General features: G+C 41.3%; 1 protein-coding gene across 10 annotated transcripts in view; it reads right to left on the bottom strand.

The window, feature by feature from the left end:
- Positions 1-781: 781 nt before the first annotated feature.
- The window catches only part of BCOR (BCL6 corepressor), a 70,130-nt gene continuing 51,279 nt past the window's right edge, over positions 782-19,632 (bottom strand). For all 10 annotated transcript variants that reach the window (XM_034754410.1, XM_034754403.1, XM_034754430.1 and 7 more), the window contains 5 exons: positions 15,189-15,355; positions 4,563-4,708; positions 2,939-3,016; positions 2,541-2,691; positions 782-1,196 (listed from right to left, as the gene is read on the bottom strand). In XM_034754410.1, coding sequence (XP_034610301.1) covers positions 902-1,196; positions 2,541-2,691; positions 2,939-3,016; positions 4,563-4,708; positions 15,189-15,355 — 837 coding nt within the window. In that variant the 3' untranslated portion in view covers positions 782-901. The remainder of the gene's footprint in view (positions 1,197-2,540; positions 2,692-2,938; positions 3,017-4,562; positions 4,709-15,188; positions 15,356-19,632) is intronic.

Genomic DNA, 19,632 nt, shown 5'->3' with positions numbered 1-19,632 from the left:
TCAGATCCTCCTTTTACAAACTTTAATAAGTCAGTTTGTTTTATAATCGTGCAGAGAATAAAACTCATTTCAACATCTTAATTTTCTCAACAGTTTTATTGCCTTTAAGAAAATTTTTGTAAAATATAAATACAAAGGCAGGAGAATTTACTTACAAAGTTAAAACACAGATCTCAAACGTAAACACACAATTCAGAAAATTTTAGTTTATGTACAGTTTCAAGCAACTTCAACATATGTTAGTTTTTCAATATTTTACAAGATACAGAAAAAATAGTTCAAAGTCTTCTTTAAATAAAGAGCATAAAATGTTTAAACATATATAAACAATCCGGTTTGATGTGTGAAAACTAAATTTCACAGTTTTTAAATTAGGATATAAAAGTTCATACAATTAGTTGGTGTATATGGATATGGTTTTAATTTATATTACAAGCTATTGAATTATATTCAATAGTGCTTACCTGGCCAAAGCAGGTAATTCTGTAAACAAAAATAATATCATGAAGTGCCTTACCAAATTCTATCTCCCAAACAAGCCACATGACTTTGATCACATCACCTATAAAAGTATGTTCTGTGTAATCAGTGCTTTGTATGAAACAAAGTCAATGTGTGGGTGTGTTATATTTTTTAAATGTGTTCCAAGTAAAAACAAAAGTATCCCAAAGCCTGTGTGCATTTAAAGAAACATTATATAACAATTTTGTAAAAACTGATTAAAGTTCTTAAAAAAAAAAATGTTCCAAAGTTCATCAAACTGGAATTCAAATCTCTTATATAAAGGAAAGATATTTTAATATTTAATAGTGTCCTTTCTTTACAGAAACAATTGCATTTTTAACACATATACATAAAGAATTAACTTTATATGGTACTATACATTAAATGGCCTGGTGGCTCACCAATGGATATCAGAGAGATTATCATCATCCGGATGCAACCACTCAAGTGAAGAGCCAAGTAAAGTCTGAAGTTCACTTGTAAACTCTACTAAGTCCAAGAGTTCCTTGCTTTCCGGATTAAAAGCTTCAAGGTCCTTAGCACAAGAGAACAACTGACTCAAAGACGTCTGTTTGTAAAACTCTGCCTCGGTGATCGTGACAACTTCTACATTAGGGAAGTTGCAACGGAATATGCGGGATGACATTTTCAGCCTCTTTACTATGTCCGACAGCAATAGCCAGTTTCGCGGTCTGCAGAACAAAAAAAAAAAGGGGGGGGGGGCATAAATAATTGACAAATTATAATCATCCTGGTTATGTAAGCAGTAGCTTTACATTGTGTGTTAAATCCTGCTCACCACATTCCTGCAAACACTTTCACTGGCATCAATGAGACTAGCTGTGGAATTAGAATTTAGCAGTGTCCAGATGCATGTAGACAGACATACACGCATACTAATGTCATCCATGGCTTTTGGGTGAGAGGCTGGTTGTATGATGTATCAAGACAGGCCCTGACCCCGTAAATTGAGGTACATAATTTTACACAGGTGGCGAATAGTCACACTGACCACTACTCACATGTGTAAATGTTTACACGATGAAGCCTTGCTTTTTATTTAGCAGTCAAGAATTAGCTTACAGTTAAACAATCAGTATCTTGGGCAGCTATGAATTCTCAAGAAGCAATTAATGGGGAAAAACAGTGGATTTTTCAGATTAATATTAAACACTAAATATTAAATTCAATTTTTGTGTGTGTCAAATTTTGATTAATGTGCATTTAACCACAGTCAAAAAAGCTAGTCCAACATGGCTTATAAACTCTTCAGAGATAATAGGTTATGAAGAAACACTGTAGTTTTAAGTTATGCAACTGTTGCAAACTACGAACAGTTGTTTACTGAGCTAATTCACACTCAGGAGAGACTACACAACTGAAACAGTCCAGGTTTCTGCTTGTGATGAACAGTGTTCCAATATCTGTATACAACCAACATGCTATAAGCCATTTCTCGATGTGTTTGATCCAATGCATTATTCATGGGTCAAATCCAGCTTTGCATCGGAGCGTTAAAACTGTAGTAACGCTGCCATGTCACTCATGAAGTGTCTATTAAGTGATAAAGAGATGCAAATTCACAAGGAAAAATTTCAAGATAAAATGTTAAATTACTTAATATTAATCTGCCAGAAGCAAATGTGTTATTTTGGGACCGTCAAGATCCTTTTTTGGGTGGTGGGAGGACGTTTGATATGTCTTGGGTTAAAACAGTAATTCACTCTTTTCTGGGCTGTAAAACCAGCTGTCTATGCTAACAGCATTTTGTAAATCACTTTGTACTGTGGCAAATACAGTTAGCACACGCAGAAAGTTTAGACTGCAATTTCTTTGCGTACCCTTACGCTTTTGGAACTCCACCCTAGAGCTGACATATCAGCTTTCTTCCCTACCACCTCGCACAGTAGCACACTGTGTATGAATAATTGTACAGAAATACAACAGTTTAAATTGTGCTATTCTAAAAGCAGCACTCAGGCACTGACTCCTGCTACCCCAAATAGATTATTTCATAAAGTTATATCAGTTCTTACCCCTGAGAGAGAGACACTTGGATGTTGTAACATGGCAAGAGAGGCCCATCTGAAAATTCAAATTCAAACACATCGCTAAAGCCATCTTCATCCTCATCACTTGGGCCAGGCGGATTTGCCAGGATGTCAAATCCAGATTCATCTCTTGGATCTAGTTGGGGGGGGGGGGGGGGAAAGGGCCGGTTCCAATCAGCATTAGGAGCATATTGCTAATATTGCTTTATCATCCTGTAACTGATGCAGTAAATAAAACTAGACACTTCCCTTCAAAACTTCCTCTGGCTTATAGCAAAAGAACACACCCCCCCCTCCACCCTCTACCCACCCACCCACACACATGCTAGATAATGTTTTGAAACTCCTTCACATACAAAAAATAAAGGATAACATTTGCTCACCGCACACAGAGCTGCCATAGAAATCCCAGTACAAACCAGGGTCATCAACGCTTCGACCTTGCAGGTCAGTTAAATACTCTAGAGAAGGAAACAACAACAAAAACAAACTAATCAGAATGGAAAGCTGTATGATACACTGCCTGCTAAGCTTGCCAGAGTTCCAATATGCATATTTCATACCTCCTATCTAAAATCCACAACATATTCTTGATGCACATACTATGAAGAATACCATTCTTCTGAATATTCCTGGAATACACTTTTCTCATCTCCCCCCTAGCCCCGGTGGGTCCCTTTCACCCACTCAAAAACATCAACAAAACCCAACTCTTTCAGCGACAGATTTTGACCCATGGATTCCTGAGCTTTAAACTGCAGCATCTTAATTTTCTGAGAGATGCAATCCTGACCCTTGAAAAAGTTCAAACTTTTCATCTGCCACAAGTCTCAAAGATAAGGAATTTGGGGCGTAAGTAGCAGACATGAGGAGAAGGGAAAAGGTTTTCACACTAAGGGCTGGTATTCAGTAGGGATCCAGGCTGCTGCGATCGATGCAGCAGGGGTCGATTTAGCAAGCCTAGTGAAGACCCACTAAATCGATGGCAGAGCGCTCTCTAGTCGATTCCAGTACTTCAACTTCCTGAGAAGAGTAAGGTAAGTCGACGGGAGAGCATTTCCCGTCACAGTGCAGTGGAAACACTGGGGTAAGACGACCTCAGCTACGTAGCTGGAGTAGCGTAACTTAGATTGACTTACCCCGGTAGTGAAGACAAGCCCTAAGGTTCCATCACCCAGAGGCAATATTTAGTTTGTTTATAGCCTTAATTTTGGGGCATTTACCAGAATAAGACTGAAGTACATAAGGATTAATTTGGGAACGCCAACCCATTGGACTCCAATACAGTCCTAAAGCAACTAGCCATTCCGCAAACAATGCCATTTTGTATTTATACACAAGTACTTAAACTCCTTCATTACAAACAATAAAAGGATAGGATATTTTTCAGTTGTGAGCCAATGAAATGACAAAAGGATTTTCAATTGTGTTTACCTTAAAATAAACAGGGAAAGTGAATTTATTTAAATGATTCCACACTCACCCACCCAATTTACATATTCAACTCCTTCATATCATAGCTTTTTAAAAAATAAAATGGTAGGTTGAAGTTTTATAAACGTGAAAACTAAAAGGGGGAATTAAAAAAATTCTCTAAAGCTTGACACTAAAAGGTAAAAATCTGTATCACCTCAATAGCTGTAATTAATTATACTTAACATACTGCTACTATATTTGGTAATTTTATTTTTGTTTCAAGCAAAATTTTATGTACCAATAGAAACTACACTGATCAATGTCCAATTAGCTGGTCTCCAAACAATAAAATCTGATGGCAGCATATCATACATCCCACATAGCATATAAGGAGATAGTATCCATAGACATGCTTCTAATTTCTACTACTCAGTGTTTTCTTGGTAGGCAAAATATAAAGTCACTTAAGTGTGTTCTAGTAATTGTTATTTACATTGAACAATAAAACTTTGGTTGTTTGGTGCCTGGGAGGCAGAGACAGGAAATGTCACATTACATTCACAATAGCAGACAGAGTATAGAGTTACTCACCTGTTAGAAACGTTTCCATCAGTTCACTGTGTGTCATTTTCACAATAGTTCTACCTGAGTAGGTAGCAAGTGTTGGATCAGCGCCATAAGAAAGTAACAAGCGGACAATTTCTAAGTGATCATTTTCTACTGCGTCATGGATAGGCCTAGAAAAACAATGTCAGTGTTAAAATTTTAGAAACAGTGGGCCAAGTTTACCCCCCCTCCCCCCCATTACCCCAGAGTAACTAAGGAATGACTCCACTGACTTCAGTTCAGGATTATACACACACAAGACAAATTAAAAAACCAACATAGAACTATCAAGAGATCTACTAATCACTACCTTGCACAGTTTGCTCGTGCATCATTGTTTCATCTTTCCCCACACTGTCTTTTCAGAGCGAAAGCAATTTGGAAAAGGTACTTTTGCTATACGCTTGTACATTGCCTAGTACCTCTCAGTTGCTACTATAATAATTACACTGATATAATGGAGTGCAGAAATTGAACGAATGTGTGTCACCACAATATACTTCACTATAGGCAAAGCACAATAACATTCCAAATTTCAGTCAATTTAACTTAATTGGATGGGCTGGGGAGGACACACTTACATATCTACCCAGAGGAGAATTGAAAGTCGAAGTTACCCAAAGGTTCTAGCTTATGTACATAGGAGCCATCTGTGAAAACGTACTATGAATTAATAAATAAATATACTATTCCATAAGTGGTAGTTTATATATTCACACCATGATTAACAAATTCCACTTGCAGAATATATTCATCTAAAACTCAAAAATGCTGCATTAAGATTAATATATAGTAAAATTATATAATAAAGTTATAAGTTTTACAGCAAAACATTAAGAATGTGAAAAAAAACTAAAAATACCCTTTGAGCCTATAGAAGCAGTAATCATTATGCATGCATATAATTCTAAGTTAAGACTCCCCCTAAATTGTAATTAATTTTGGTCTTTAAAAATACTGAGTACATGTAACTGGAGTTATTTTAAAGTCAACATAGTACACCATAGCATCTAATGAGAAACAGGTCTTAAAATCCCAGCTTTTAGAAGGAAGCGAGTAGAGGAGGCATGTGGACCCAGAAGAGGTGTTTACATTCAACAGACTCTAAAGCAGAGTAAATTCACTTTCTCCAAAAAGTAAGAGTCCTTGTATAGACTTTCACTTTTAGACTCCCAGGTAGGAGCATTGTTACCACTAAACATGATACACAAGGGAACTTAAGCTTTCAAACTCAAGTATTTCCAGACAAGAAAAAGTAAAATACTGTTTACAATTATCAGAGGGGCAGCCGTGTTAATCTGGATCTATAAAAAGTGACAGAGTGTCCTGTGGCACCTTATAGACTAACAGACGTATTGGAGCATAAGCTTTCGTGGGTGAATACCCACTTCGTCAGACGCATGTGGTGGAAATTTCCAGGGGCAGGTATAAATATGCAGGCAAGAATCAGTTTAGAGATAACGAGGTTAGTTCAATCAGGGAGGATGAGGCCCTCTTTTAGCAGTTGAGGTGTGAACACCAAGGGAGGAGAAACTGCTTTTGTAGTTGGCTAGCCATTCACAGTCTTTGTTTAATCCTGAGCTGATGGTGTCAAATTTGCAAATGAACTGAAGTTCAGCAGTTTCTCTTTGGAGTCTGGCCTGAAGTTTTTGTGCTGCAGGATGGCTACCTTTAAATCTGCTATTGTGTGTCCAGGGAGGTGGAATTGTTCTCCTACAGGTTTTTGTATACTGCCTTTCCTAATATCTGACTTGTGTCCATTTATCCTTTTACATAGGGATTGTCCAGTTTGGCCGATGTACACAGAGTGGCATTGCTGGCACATGATGGCATATATTACATTGGTGGACGTACAGGTGAATGAGCCGGTGATGTTGTGGCTGATCTGGTTAGGTCCTGTGATGGTGTTGCTGGTGTAAATATGTGGGCAGAGTTGGCATCGAGGTTTGTTGCATGGATTGGTTCCTGAGTTAGAGTTACTATGGTGCGGTGTGTGGTTGCTGGTGAGAATATGCTTAAGGTTGGCGGGTTGTCAGAACTCCACTGGCCATCACCTACAGTCCTCAGCTAAAACCTCTCCAAAGCATCATCAGTGATCTACAACCATCCTGGACAACGATCCCTCACTTTCACAGGCCTTGGGAGGCAGGCCAGTCCTCGCCCACAGACAACCCGCCAGCGACACCATCACAGGACCTAACCAGATCAGCCACATCATCCCAGTTCATTCACCTGCACATAGCAACAATCCTTAACTCTGACTCTGCATCCCGACCTGCTGTGCACTCCTCACTAGTAACTGAGTGTGAAATTCATCCCCCTGCAGAGGGCCAACGAAAGTGTTGAGGGCCATTTACATCCTCAAAATGGGGCTTAACTGGGACTCTGGTGATGCACAGGTCTTGTGCTGACCATCCACAAGGGGTGAAGTCCTTCCTGAATTAATATAGTCGTCTTATGATGCAGTTTCTAAGTAACTTCAGGAGAGGACGTGGGTATATCATAATGGTGTAGCATCAGAAGCGCTGGAAAAAGAAGGTAAAGTGGTGTCTTCCAGCAACTCCATAGTTTTTCTGGTGGATGAAGTTAATTGGGTTGTCCATCTTAGAGTGTAATTACCAAAACTGTGTGCGCTTTTTATTCAATTCTACACTATACAGTGTCTTATACTGCCCTCATCACAGTAGCATCCAAGTATCTTCCAGAAGCACACGATGCAATGTGACTAACATCCGTCACGTGATTCATTCTCTGTTTCATTCCCCGGATGGAAAATTGTGTTAGTGTGGTGTCTTACTTTTATAAATGTTATATACACTATTCTGTGTGTTGATATTAGATAAGTAAGTGGAAGATGTGCACCTTACACTTGGTGTAGAAGCTCGTGAGGTTTGAGGTGGTTCTTGGTTCCTGTGGAAACTTGTCCCACAATTTTTTTTTTTATTTAAAAAAAAACAGGCCACTGAGAAAACTCTGCCTCTACTATACAAACAAATTTACCCTTTCAATGGACAGCTAGATTGTGCCAGAGGAATGGAGTTGTCAACTCTGGTCCTCATCCCACAGCTTTATGAGATCTTTTAGATATCCTGGTCCCAAACCAATGAATGCCTTGAAAATGTGGATTAAGACCATTAAGCTGACATGGTATTTTATGTCATATCATAGATTTTTAAAGTCAGAAGGGACCATTATAATCATCAGCTATGACCTGCATAACACAGGCCATAGAACATCACCCAGTAATTCCTGCTTCAAGCCCATAGCATAGAGAGCAGAGAACCAGTTCAATATGCTTCTGGTGGCCCATGCAGCTGAGGCTGCTATGGAGAAGAAGAAATTTTGGATTTTCTTGCTTCTACACTCCTCTGGCACAACGAAACTCTGTACAATAAGGGCAAAGCTTGTCTGTGCTGGAGACAAAACTTTCTCAAGGGCTGGTCTGAGACAGTGGAGTGAAATCCCCCAGAAAGCAAGGATCACCACAAACCTCACCACTTTCCACTCCAAGCACAAGGCACATTTATTTGACCTTGCCTTCTCCAACACAAACACATAGCAACATGCATTAAAAAGAGACAACCAAGTGTAAAACCCTACCAAAACAAGACACTCCACTACCCATGCTTTTCCTGCTGGGGAGGATGAGAGAACAAACAACATGTGACAGATGTATAGCCAAGTGGCTTAATGTACTACTCGAAGGCATTCCAATACTCTAGTGATGAGCATGGTGTAAGAACGTATATAGAAGAGAAGCTAAAGTCTGAGTCACTGGCCCATATGTGACTGTTAAGCTATTGTGTATATCTGTATTGAGAATAGGAGAAGGGACAACATCTGAACTATGTTGAAAATGCACACAAGGTCTGGTACCTGTAAGGGAGTAAAGCAGATACTTGTTGCCTAGAGGGGATGAACACTGATAGCAGGTCAGAGTTAGGCTGTTTGCAGACATTCAGTACAAATTTTCTATTTGTATAAAATTAGTGAAATTTATTGGAGCCTTAAACTTTGAATTCTTTGGCTTCAGTGTCTTTTATCTTTATGATTTTCTAACAATGATTTTATTGAAGTGATATTTATTTACAATCTTAACTACATTTTAAAGAAGTGGTTTGTCTGAGATGTCCCTCAAAGTCTGTCTACAGAAGGAACATTGTCCAAAAGTTGCACTAGTATCACTAAATCAATGTAGTGGCCCTGAGAGGGCCTACGCAGGGGAAGCAGTGTCAGATCTGCTGTATCTTCTATGGGAGCGTGCCGCTCCTGCTCCATGGGTCACACAGAGTGTGAAGAGGTCTTTCACAGCAGGTCTGACTGAGCAGAGGAGAGATCAGAACACCTGCTGCCAGGGCCGCCGCGCCCCCCCCCCCCCCAGCGCGACAGGGAGGGCGCCGAGCCCAGCCGCGGGCCCACAATCTCTGACCGGCCAGAGCGCCAGGGGGAGGGTGGAGAGCCCCCGGCGGCCAGAGCACCGGGAGGAGGGCGGCGAGCCCAGCCGTGGCTCTCCGCTCTCCCCGACCGGGGCTCTCTGCTCTCCCCAACCGGCCGGCGAGCCTGGCCGGGGCCGCTCTCCCCGACCGGCCAGAGCACCGGGGAGAGCGGAGCACATGCTTGGTAGGCTGGTGCCTGGAGCCGGCCCTCCTGCTGCATTCATTGTCACCCCTCTGGGGGCAGGCTTGGCTCAGGCAACTAGAGATGGGCGCAGAGGACCAGCCCTGCTCCTCTATCTCCTCCTCAGTTACGGGCCTGTGACGATTGCAGCTTGCTGTGCAGAGCAGCTGTCTAACTTCCCCCACACCAGCAAGTGACCTGCAGGAACTGTTTCCCCTACTTTAGTGGTGCAGGAAGCCTGCACAGGAAGCAGCTGCTCTTCAGGGCCTCAGAGCCCTATCTTTTTTACGCACACACACCCCAGTGGCAAGCAGAACTGTTTGAGCTTCCTAACCCTCCCACCCTGCCACCAAGAAGCGCCTCTTTTTTGTCTCCCTCAGCTGTCTGCAGTTGGGTGAGAGAGTATGCCCGAGTGAGGGAGGTAAGGACGCTGCTCTTTAAAAAAGGAGCAGGAGTGACAAGTTAAGGTGGCTTGAGAAAAAAAATGGGAGATAAAAGACCATAAAGAAGGGGAGGGCACAACACAGGGAAAGGAAGAGAGAGCAAGAGAGACAGGAGGAGGAAATGAGAAAAGGAAAGAGAACAACACTCAGAACAAGAGGAAAATATACCCAGAGATAGGGTAGAAAAAGGAAAATTAAGAGGAGGAGAGATGGGAGAATAAAATATGGACAGTCGTAGCACTGTCAGCATACAGGGTTAGCAAATGAAGCCCCTACCAAAACAGTGTAAAGGCACAAGCAGGTACTAATATTTATACTGATGAAGGGGAGATATAAGGAGATTTCCTGTTTCTAGTGGAGTTTATTGCCCTCTCCGTAAGCTGCTAAAGGCCTTCTGCCAGGGATGACAACTTTTACCTCAGGTCCATAAAGATACACCAGACTGCATGAAATAATAGTTATTTTAAAAAAATTTCCCTTGGAATCCCCATACAGGGCTTTATTCACTACCACCCTCAAAAAGTGGTTATTTTATAGGAATTTCAAAAAGAATTCCTACCTATACCTACGGGTACAATTAAAGTGGTGCAACCTGTGTGTAGACAAGCCCTTACAAAGGAAGGAGGCCCCTCCTTGGGAACAGGGGTGCGCTGCTAAAGCAGTAGCATCCTACACAAAGCATGGATTCAAATTCTCTACCATGTATCACCTCTTCTTAAAGGGAAATTTGCAAGCAGGGGTTTATAATTCCATCACTGGGTTCTGGCAATATGCAAGCCATTCAAATTTTGTGCTCAGTCTTTATGACACCATCAGAATTCCCTTGTTGCAACGATAGCCCTGTAATTTAGTAGTTTGTTATTTTATTAGGCACTGTAGTGTGTGCGTGCCAGATTTTTATTTAAATACATACCTTTATATAAAGGGCTGTCCTATAGAGCATATGAGGTGCAACCTGCTTGGAGGGTGGCTACTCCAGTTGAAGTTCCTCTAGTAAAATTAGCTGTTACAGGAGATCATCTTGTCAAGATTAACACAGGAAAAAGCATAAGACGACACCAGTTTTGGCATGGTCCTCTTAGGAAGAGGACTGACTAAATTCAGCTGCTAAAAACAACAAAAAACTGGCTGTGAAGAGTGAGTCTAATGTCCTAGAGAACTGACCACAGAATTTGTGACAAGAGAGAGCCTGGTAATAGAGATGTATGGTTGCAATGTGCATCAGACTTCAACATCCCCAGCCTAAAACTTTTAGGTTTAAAACAGCCTGCATCTCAGCTGAAGAATGTCTGCTCATCATGAAAAAATGGAAAAGTGTACATAGGGTTCTTACAAATAAGGATGAGATAAGGCCCAACATGCCAATAATGGTACTTGCAAATATCAGATGGTTGTCTTACACCCGTTGTTGAGCAAATATATTCCTATCTGGGAAAGAAAATGTTTATCAGAACCCCTTACGCATAGTCTATCTACTACTATTATTTAAGGGGAATACAGTTAAGAGTATATTTGAGACATAACTTAAAGATCTCAACCTTTTCTACAATAATCTTTGATTAGCCAATAGTTTAGCAACAAAATAGACATGTATTCACAAAGGCTGACACACTACAGCAATGACTAAGTATTCTAGTGAACATTCACGTAGCACTGGATTTCTAAAACCACATTTAACATCCAAAATCACTGTATTCAGTACAGGCTATTCTGCCACCTTTGTTCTCACGGAATGATACTTTAATTAGGGTTACCATTCGTCCGGATTCTCCCGGACATGTCTGGCTTTTTGAGTTTAAAAATAGCATCCGGGGGGAATTTGCAAATGTCCGGATTTCTCCCCCTCTCTGTCCCCCTCCCCATGCAGAGCGCAGCACGGCTGACAGAGCAGCCAGCCGGATCGAGCCAGAGCCCCTCCTCTGCTTCCCTCCTCCTCTCCCCTGCAGCTTCAGATCACTCTCCTCCTTTCTCCCCTCCCCCCGCCCCTCCCTGCATTCGCAGATCGTCGGCCATTCGCATCGGGCCTCCAGCAGTCTGGAGCTCCTCCCCCTGCTCCCCCTCCCCTGCTGCCCAGCGTGCCGCTCAACAGCATTCTGCGAGGGCGGGAACCAGGCTACGCGCTCTGTGGGCGAGCGTGTCGGGCTCCACGCGTGGTTCTGAGTGGCACGGTAAGGGGGCCAGGGGGGTTCTGGAGGGGGCAGTCAAGAGACAGGGAGCAGGGGGAGGGTTGGATGGGTCAGGAGTTCTGGGGGGGGGGGAGGGCTGTCAGGGGGCGGGGGGGGTGGATAAGGTTTTGGGCAGTCAGGGGGTAGGGTCTAGGGGAGCAGTTAGGATGGGGGGGGTCTCAGGAGGGGACAGTTAGGGGACAAGGAGTGGGGGGGTTGGGGTTTCTGAGGGGGGCAGTCAGGGGGTGGGGAGTGGGAGGGGCTAGGGCGGGGCTCCCGCTGTCCTCTTTTTTGATTGTTGAAATATGGTAACCCTAACTTTAATCCACAAGCAGTATCACTGATTTAAATTACTACTCAGTGGGAGTATGGGTAACATAACTGTGCCCTACTCATGACACCAAAACGCAGTTGCACCATCTAATTTCTTCTGTTACTCAGATTTTTTTTAGTTCAGCAATATTTCAAAGGATTTGGACCCTTCAAAAAATATCTAGGTAAGTAATAAACAAGAACACCCAAGTATTACTCAGGAAACTTTCTTCCATTCATGTACTTTGCCTTATTTTCTATTTTAAAGATGTATCTCTAAAAATGCAGGAGACAAGAAGAGGCCATCCAGTGACTTATCAAACCTAAGTACATATCAGTATAGTACACAGGCACTGAACACAAGGAAAATTATATGCATGACAATTGTCCATAGCAGACTTACAGTGATTTCATAAAACCCTCAGATTTCAGGAAGTCACAAAGACAATGTCGTATCGTTCAGACTCCAGCAATAACCTCAGCTGTCATATCTTTTCATTGACAGAGCCAACCAACAGAGCTGACCAAAGGTAGAAGGCAATAACTAATTCAGATCCTACATTTGGTTAACTGGAATCAATTTGAAAGCCAAAACAGGCAGACCAGAGAAACAGATAATGCACGTAGATGTGTCATTGTGGGTTGGCCTTAACAAACTCACTTCAACAATCTGATGGAACTCTGAGAATCATTGGTTAGCAACATCAGCATTCCCCATCAGAGGGCAAGGATGCATATTGTTCCTGGTCTGGTAAGTGGAGAACACACTCAGTAGCAGAAGAGATGAAAAACACAAAGTGGCTGAGAACCTTTTTTTTTTTTTTTTTTGGGGGGGGGGGGGGTACATACAAGCTAACAGGGAAAAATACAGTTAAGGTTCCAAAGGAGAAATGGTATTTTTCTTATTACCAGCACTATCTTATACTCAGATATACACTTGGCTATACAAGCCAAAAAGGAGTAGAAGATGATCCTCCTCAAGGAATCCTTCACAGAAGCTTGTACTCTGTATCCTGATGAACTCTTAAGAAACAAACCTAAGCAGATCTGATTTGGAATACGCTAGCCTACTCAGAAGCCTTTGAAAAAGCTAAGAGAATCTGCCACCAGGAAGCAAAGGGAACCACAAGATGATTTCTGAGGGCAACACCTATGAGTGAGCTGTTAGACAAGATGATGATAGATTGTATTTTAAGACGCATTTTTTCCAAAACACGGCAAAGAAATAAGACTAGCTCCTGAGTGCATATGTACTAATATTTCTTCCCTGGCATAACTGTAATAATCTCCATTTGTGAATTTGAACTTATACATACTAACAACTGTTTGGAAACTTTCTTAAGACATTTTTCTATACGGATTATTCTGGCAAGTGAGCTAGAAACCATTTAGGATTCTTTTTTATGGCAACCTTACTTATGCATGACTGATTTAGGGAGTCCCAGAGATAGTAGAAAACAGTTTGATGGAGGGTTTTTTGTTTGGATGTTTAAGATCTCCCCCTTTCTCTCCCCTTTGTATTTTTTAAGAGGTGGGTCATGGGAAAGGAATTTTTACTATTCAGCCCTAGATTCAATGTTTCTCCAGAAACATCTTTCCAAACTGATGGGCTGGTAATGACAGACCATCATGGACTTCTAATGGACCATCTCTAGCAGGACTCTTGGAGCTTTGTTTTTCTGAATCCTCCCTCCAACTATTTCAAGTTGATATGCAAAAACTTTAAAAACAAGAGAGACAGATTCACAGTTATGCTAATTTTATGTCCTGGCTAGAAGGTGGGATCTAATAAAACATTCAAGTTAACTAACTGCAGGAGCACCTTACCCCCTAGATTTTTTTTAAAGAAGTAGAATTATAAAATAACCTGCCCCCAAGAAATCATGCTCCTTAATACATTTAAGAAAAGTTGTAACCAGATCAGTTCCTCCGAAACAGTAGAGGATGAACCATTTACGATTAAATTCGATAAAGAACTTTCTTAGCACAAAGAGATACACATTCAAAGCTTGAGAAATCATGCATGGCAACTTCCTCAACCCCCACGTTACAGAAAGAGGCTCAACATCTACTCAAAACAGGAACTAAATGCATACGGGGATTCTGAGGAAGGCAAAATATGCCAGCAGAGGAACCATCAACTCAAAACACCAAAGGAACAGACCTACTTTAAAAAGAGTCGTGTTTGCTAAATTAAAAGGAATTTGTTTTAAATTAAAAATAAATCAAATCAGAGTATCAACAAACACAAATATAGCTAACGCAAGAGGGGCTCTCTTGGGCACAAATTTTAATGGAGGAAAAACACAACTTTAGCAAAAATAAAGGATGTGGAACTTATAAAGAGGATCATAGCCTTCAGGTATCGTTTCCTCTGACTGTTCAATAAGAAACTTCATAAAGCTCCAGAAAAGCAAGTATACTATTTCCTAGAAAAAATACCAGTATAACAAACACTATTAAAATTCACATGTAAAACAAGCAGTAAATCAAACAAGCCACAATACAAAAATGTGTTTCCCACAGTGCAAAAGAAAGTGACATGAGAGTGAAGATTCTCTCACATCAGTTTTGGACAATAGAAAAAAACAAAAATGAACTGGCAGTTAGAGGCTAGATGTGCTAAAGAAACATGAACAGGAGTACTTGTGGCACTCCGAGACTAACAAATTTATTCGAGCATAAGCTTTCGTGGACTACAGCCCACTTCTTCGGATGTAGCCCACGAAAGCTTATGCTCAAATAAATTTGATAGTCTCCAACGTACCACAAGTACTCCTGTTCTTTTTGTGGATACAGACTAACACGGCTGCTACTCTAAAGAAACATGGCGTAACTATTTCAGAGGCGTTCTAAATTTTCTTGTGTATAAACTTTAGCTAACGCCAGAACTTACAAGACAAAAGAGTGAGAGATCTAGAAAGGACACCAACTTTTGGATAAATGAATTTTCTTTAATCATTCTTTCAAAACAGCTAATACCATGTACGTGACATTAATCCCACCATGTGTTATTTCGTTAATGTGCCACAAAGCACTAGTTATTTTATCTTAGTAACTATAACATTGCTAACCTGGTTCCATCCTGAGCGCTGCAGTTAACATCAGCCCCATACTCTAGGAGATGTCGCACAATGCTCAGCCAGCCTCTGGCGCAGGCCTCATGGAGGGCACAATAACCTGCGTTGTCACGATGATTTACATCACAGACCTTGTTTTCCAAACAATACAGAACCACTTCCTGAAAATGGTGGGGGGGGAGGAGAGAGAGAAAGAGAAGGATAGGTCATGTTATTTGTTGCTGTTGAGATGTGCATACCTTTAACATGTTTGGGTGATCTCTCTTTGAATGAGGGGGGTGTGGGGGAAAGAATCATGTGGCTCTCATCCCCATAGAAGTATCATTTTGAAAGTCAAAGACCACTATTTTTTCACAAGCAAGGCAGCATTGTATTGCGCAGCACTAAGATCTCTAGGCACACCAGTGGGATTTTCTGCATTAAATAATGGTAGAAAACACAGAGAAAGGATGTACCCATTTCACACTAAATTATGGCCTCTGTTTCCTCAGAATTTGCTTGGTGTAAACTGTTAGAAAGGTTATTAATCTTACCCCCGTGTATTAAAATATTAATACGAAAATGTTCCAAGCACAGCAGTAATGCATTCAATGTTAGCTTGATAAAAAAAAAAGTTTTTAAAGACATGAAGGACAATGGTTTCCATTAGAAAACTAATCATAAGAAAATCCTAGCCCCAATGAACTCAATGGAGCCAGAATTTCACCCACAGTGATTTTCTTCATTCAGAACTAGAGCCAGATGCTCGTTTCCAATAAATAACCTATCACTGTGGGAAGCCATGTGGATTTAACACAATTCATCTTGCAGTCAAATGTACCATGGTTGAAGGCCTAGGCCATCCTCAGCTCTGTGCTCTCATGCAACCTTGAAACAATGACTGTTCCATCACTCAACCAAAAATTTGGGATTGGCGCAAGTTTCATTTATTTGTGTGGGAGGCACAAACAAACGATACAATACGTAAAATAGCTCATGTGCTCGAAGATTAGCTGCAATCCATTAATTTTGCATTCTCTACCTTTAAAGGTCAAGCAGTGAACTATCTACATGTTTATTTGGAAGCAATGTGGGGTTGTTTCCTTTCTCAGACAGAAAGTAATAAAATGCTGGGTGCAATGCATATATTCTTTCAGTTTCAAAATCTACCGGTAAGCCTACAATAATCTGTGTTCTTGGTATACCTGACCTGAGAATTGGTATCTAGGATACAGCATGAAGCTGTTCTTTTAGCAGGCCCTCACTAACCAGACTAAAGTGGATAGCAGCAAGCTAATGAGCTGTCTATCCCAGTCAAGGAAAGAAACCCAGTCACATGACATTGGGATCAAGTGCATCAGCCACTTACTGCTGGTGCACCAATCAATTTACCTCGATCCTAGCAGTCTGGTGTCTCACCAACCAAAAGCTTTATTGTTCCTATTAATAATTCTGAAGGCCAAAATCAAAGAACTATGGTTTTACCTGAATTCCCTCATGTCTACCTGAAAGGGTCTGTATAATTAATTCTGGAACCTGAATTTGCTTTAAAACACAAAAAATGTTGATTGAAAATTTTCAGACCAACGGATTTTTACTTTGGTAGAAATTCACGTGTGCGTGCAGAGACACATTTTAAGGGACATCATAAAAGGGACTGATAAATGCTGCAATAAACCATTTTCTTTGGTAGTAATTTTTCACCGTAACAGGAAAAGATTTAATAATGTTGGTTTCAAATATAATACCGCTCAACTGCATATAGTTAAACACAATAGGCCCAATTATGCGCTCAGATTTGCATGAGCTTATTAATATCCTAGGAATATGGCACAATCCTCTTTAAAAGATGGGCAGTATGTAGCCCACTTACTGGACTAAGTATGAAGCCCTTACTAGTTGCAAGCTAGCTGCCTTTTAGCTAACAGCAGTTCCTATAATATTGAGCTGTAGTTTTAAAATGAAGTTATTCTTTAAAACAATTTTTAAGCCTCCAAATTTAGTTTAATTTTATTTTTATTTTTGTAAAAAGGAAAGACTTTCTAGGACAAAATGTTTACTGGACCAAAAGCTAATTTTGTTGGACAAGTTCATCTTAAGAGGCAACAAGAAGAAGGTTATTAACCACAAAATGTAAGCATGAAGACTATAAAACGCTACATTGTTAATTAATTATATGCCTCATTAACATTTTTTTAACATGATTTACTCAATTCGTAGAAAATTTAACCATCACTGCTGAATGTATGAACATGTGGCAGCACAAACATTTTGGATTCATAAGCCTCCCCCCCCTTAACCTTAGAGAAAGGTTGTGACGCTCGCATGGGTCAATTTAGATATATTCATATGGCCCATTTAAAGCAGTGATCTGAACATCACATGCTTAATAAATCCAAAGAACCAGCTAGCTTGCCACCAGCAAAAGCTACACCATAGCTGTGTTCACTGCCTGCAGTTTCTTTAGCTAAATAGTAAACAGTAATGGTAAGGAAAACACCACACATTTAAAAAGCTTTAACATATTTAAAATAATGAGGGCAGATCTCTCTCCCCCCTCCTCCCTCCCAGATCTTAATGGGAATCTCTCCCTTTCCACATGAAAATGCAGGTGAGCTTTCTCTGTGCACCATGCTCTCTCACCCTGGACCCACAGACAGCTATATGGATTATCCTCCACCCAATCCAGTGTGGAAACCACTGGATAAGATAAAACAGCTGAAGTCTGTACTCCCTTTTCTGCTGAGCCACTCTGCACCATGGAGGTAGCCTCCTCCCGACCTAACGGAAGGAAACCCAGGAGAAGTGGCCAGCGCAGCTTCCATGCAGCCTTGTGGAAAGGGGACTAGGAGAGAGCAACATGTGGATGGGAGGTGGCACAGAAGCACAAGGCTCTGGGAAGATGGTCCTACCCTGCAGGGCATCATGGGGATCCCTGGATTGTGCAGGCCAAACCTCCTGCATGATCCATAACGAGGCAAACCCCATCCTCTGTCTCCACTGAAACAATGGGTAGAGTCCCTGAGGGGAATTTCAGTCCTCTTCTCCCAGGCTCTCCAGCATTTATTGCCCTCCCCATATCAGCTACCAGGTTTCTCCCTAATGCCACTGCCTTTCCTGGCATGATGTAATCCTGAATTGACTTAGGGCGAAGACTGTTGAAAACTTTCAGGTACAAACACTAACTAAAAGCACCAAGCGAGCTCAAATCAATTCGGTATGCAAGCCTTTAGCGTATGGCTTTATGCTTCCTATAGGCAGGGGAAAAAAATGTGTGCGCTTAAAATTGAACTTAAGTAATTTAAATAAATATTTATTTGATGGACCCGTACAGAATGTACTTGTAATACTAATATCCTAGTTAACTAAGGGCTTGATCCAAACCGCCTTGAAGTCAATGGAAAGACTCCCATCAATGTGCTTTGGATCAGGCCCTAAAGACATACAGGGCTAAAGCCTACTCCATCTTACTTGCTTACATAGCCCTATTGGCTGCAGCCAGGCTACACATCTGCATAGATGCAAGCCAGATTTATCACTAAATACTTTGTGAGTGTGTGTGTGTAAAAGCTGAAACCGGGATATACACAAACAAATGCTCCAGTCTAGGGAAAGTGACGCTGTCATAGTCATCTACACTGTACTACACAAGAATTAGAATGGAAAATGTTCAAACATGGTCAAGGAGGTAAAGTAAGGCTTCATTTAAAAGACAAGTAAATGGACAGCCTGAGTAGGGGGCTTCCAGTGCTACTCTGCTCTATTGCAGAAAGAGACCCCTTTACTGCCAAACAAACCACTAAACTTTCTAAAATGCCAGGCATGTTCTTTACACTAGCCACTTACAACAAGGTTTGATGGCAAGATTATAAATCATCATTCAGAATGGCAAGGTTTTGGGGGAGAGGGGAGACAAAAGCACATTTCTCCCTGGTAAGAAAGCAGAGGGAGAGAATAGTTTTATCAAAGACTTGTAAGCAGTGTCAAATACATTGCCTTCATTTAAAACATGACATCAGTGTTGTACCCTCTTCAGAATTATTTTGATTTGTCTACACTGCAGTAAAAAAAATCTACTGCATGGCCGCGGCTGGCCTGGGTCACGTGAATTGGGCTTGCGAAGCTCAGGCTGTGGGGCTATAAAATTGGACATTTGGGTTTGGGCTGAAGCCTGGACTCAGAGACCCGACGAGGGGAAGAGGGTCTCAGTGCCTGGGCTCCAGCCTGAGTCCAAACGTCTGCACTGCTATTTTTAGCCCTGCAACCCAAGCCCGAATCAGCTGACCCAGGCTCTGAGATCTAGTGCCACGGGTTTATCATCGCAGTGTAGACATACCATTATAACCCCAAGGAGTCCTCCCCACTTTCAATGTCATGTGGGTGTGCAGAACTGGCAAGGAAATGAGTAACGACAATTGAGAGCCTCTATCTACAAGGTCACTGAATAGAGAGTGCCAGT

The sequence above is a fragment of the Trachemys scripta genome, chromosome 1 (assembly GCF_013100865.1).
Source record: "Trachemys scripta elegans isolate TJP31775 chromosome 1, CAS_Tse_1.0, whole genome shotgun sequence".
In the NCBI taxonomy this organism is placed as follows: Eukaryota; Metazoa; Chordata; order Testudines; family Emydidae; genus Trachemys; species Trachemys scripta.
Note: the sequence above shows the minus strand (reverse complement) of the source record. Positions and strands in the feature narration are given on the sequence as shown.